This window comes from Macrobrachium rosenbergii, chromosome 21 (assembly GCF_040412425.1).
Source record: "Macrobrachium rosenbergii isolate ZJJX-2024 chromosome 21, ASM4041242v1, whole genome shotgun sequence".
In the NCBI taxonomy this organism is placed as follows: domain Eukaryota; kingdom Metazoa; phylum Arthropoda; class Malacostraca; order Decapoda; family Palaemonidae; genus Macrobrachium; species Macrobrachium rosenbergii.
Window position 1 is genome coordinate 46,279,273 of NC_089761.1, and position 2,500 is coordinate 46,281,772.

The following is a 2,500-nucleotide window of genomic DNA, read 5'->3' on the forward strand; positions in this document are numbered from 1 at the left end:
TCATAGGTTTAAAACACGTAGGTGATGCTGTTTTAATCAGCCAGACACCTGAGTATTTACAGATCTCACTTATTAGAATGCATTATATATATATATATATATATATATATATATATATATATATATATATATATATATATATATATATATATAAAAGAGATGGAATTTAAGATAAATTTAAGACAAACAAAAAGAATGAGAACAGAGTTAATGTAGCTGAATCTCTCAAGTAATCAGGAATAATGATATTGCCAATACTGATTCTCATGAATGGGAATTTAGTGAAAGACTGAAAAAGGCAAATCGCATAATGGGCAAGATGAACAAATAAATCGAAACTGCATTCTGCCATGACCTGAACTTCACCAACTTGATATGAAATTGACTTCTTTACTGGAGCTGACTTAACGTGAACTTTGCCTACCTCGAAATGAAACTGGCTTATCCTTTACTTGAGCTGACTTGAGAAATGAAACTGACTTATCCTTTACTTGACCTGACTTGAGAGATGAAACTGACTTATCCTTTACTTGACCTGACTTGAGAGATGAAACTGACTTACTTTACTTGACCTGACTTGAGAAATGAAACTGACTTACCCTGAATCTGACCTGGAATTCTCAACTTTGCTACCTGGTACCCCCAGTCTAGCCTGATATGACGCTAACTTATCTTCAACTTAACCTGACTTTTTTCAGTTTGACCTGAATTTGTTCAATGTGACATGATTCTGCCCCAACTGGACATGAAGTATACACAAAACTGACCTAATATGACATAAACCTACCCAAGTGTACTTCAGCTTGGCCTGGCTCTACTTAATTTGATATAAATAAATTTCGAACCTGATTTATCCTTAGTTTGACCTGACCTACCTTAATCGTCACCTGACTTAACCTCAACTTGACCTGAATTCCCTGAACTTGACCTGGGTTTCCTTCAGCTATCTTAACCTGAAATATGCAATATTTGCCAAAACTTTCCTTCAACTAAATCAGACTCATTTTCGGTCTGAAATGACTTACCTTCAACGTGACTGCCCCATAGGGGGGTAGCGCCGTCAGTGCACCTCATCCGGTGCACTGTAGGCATTACTTCAGGTTCTTTGCAGCGTTCCTTCCGCCCCTAACTGCAACCCCTTTTATTCCTTTTACTGTACCTGCGTTCGTATTTTCTTTCTTCCATCTTACTTCCCACCCTTTCTTAACAATGGGTTCATAATGAAACTACGAGGTTACCCTCCTCTTACACCTGTCTGTCCTTTTTACTGTCAATTTCCGTTTCAGCGCTGAATGACCCCACAGGTCCCAGCGCTTGGCCTTTGGCCTAAATTCTACATTCTATCTACCTATCTTCAACGTGACTTGACTTACCCTGACAACAGCAAAACAGGAACTGAAGCTGACTTGAGTGAGGATAAGAAAGATGGCGCCGTTGATGTTGTCCACACCCTTCCTGTCGTACGTTTGGTCGAAATAAATCAAGCCCACGATAAGCGATATCATCTGTGAGAACCGAGAAGAGTAAATTTGTAATGCAGATGCTGCTGGTACCAACAATGAGACATGAGTTAAGCGACAGGGATTTCTTTATTTTAATTCTGTATGTTTTATGTGCAACATAAACGTTCTGTTTTCCTCATCTCGTTTAATTTTAAGGAGATGGTGTATTTTTGGTCACTAAATACTTATGACGTAAATCTACGCATTAAAGGTTTTCCATGTAATAACTGCACCAACGGTTAAATAAGTTTTCCTTCTTTTCACCTTTTTCTACTTACTGAGTATACTGTTCATGAAAGCTACAAGTTAAGTATAACTTAGTTTAACCAGACCACTGAGCTGATTAACAGCTCTCCTGGGGCTGGCCCGAGGGATTAGATTTATTTGACGTGGCTAAGAACCAATTGGTTACCTAGCAACGGGACCTACAGCTTATTGTGGAATCCGAACCACATTATAGCGAGAAATGAATTTCTATCACCAGAAATAAATTCCTCTTATTCTTCATTGGCCGGTCGGAGGTTCGTACTCGCGGCCAGCAGAGTGCTAGCTGAGAACGGAACCCACTCTCCCAACGAAGAACTCATGAAAGCTACAAAAAACTATATAAATATTAATAAATTTTATATTCAATGATTACACCTATTTAAACAATGAAAACGGCCCTCGGCCTTAAGGATCATTGAATGTGACGAAGAAACACGAAACTCACAATGTACTGAGCGAGTTTGACCTTCACCACCATTCGATCCCTCACATTTTCGAGAACGCATCTTTTTAAGACTGCCGAGAACTGCGATCCCCAGCTCGCTTTGTAGGGAGACCGCGATACCTGCAATAATAATAATAATAATAGTCGTCAGCGAGAATGACGTCCACAATTAGCTTTATCATGATGATACTGACAGCGCTTCTAATAACAATAAGCACAGCAAAGAGTATAGAAAACTTTGAAAGTGATGTATTGGTGTCACCAGCAATCGAAGCTACATGAGTGC

General features: G+C 39.0%; 1 protein-coding gene across 1 annotated transcript in view; it reads right to left on the minus strand.

Moving 5' to 3' along the window:
- LOC136850138 (protein white-like) overlaps positions 1-2,500 on the minus strand; it is a 31,736-nt gene that overhangs the window by 5,712 nt on the left and 23,524 nt on the right. The window contains exons 11-12 of the mRNA XM_067123722.1: positions 2,215-2,334; positions 1,374-1,505 (exon numbers count right to left, since the gene is read on the minus strand). Coding sequence (XP_066979823.1) covers positions 1,374-1,505; positions 2,215-2,334 — 252 coding nt within the window. The remainder of the gene's footprint in view (positions 1-1,373; positions 1,506-2,214; positions 2,335-2,500) is intronic.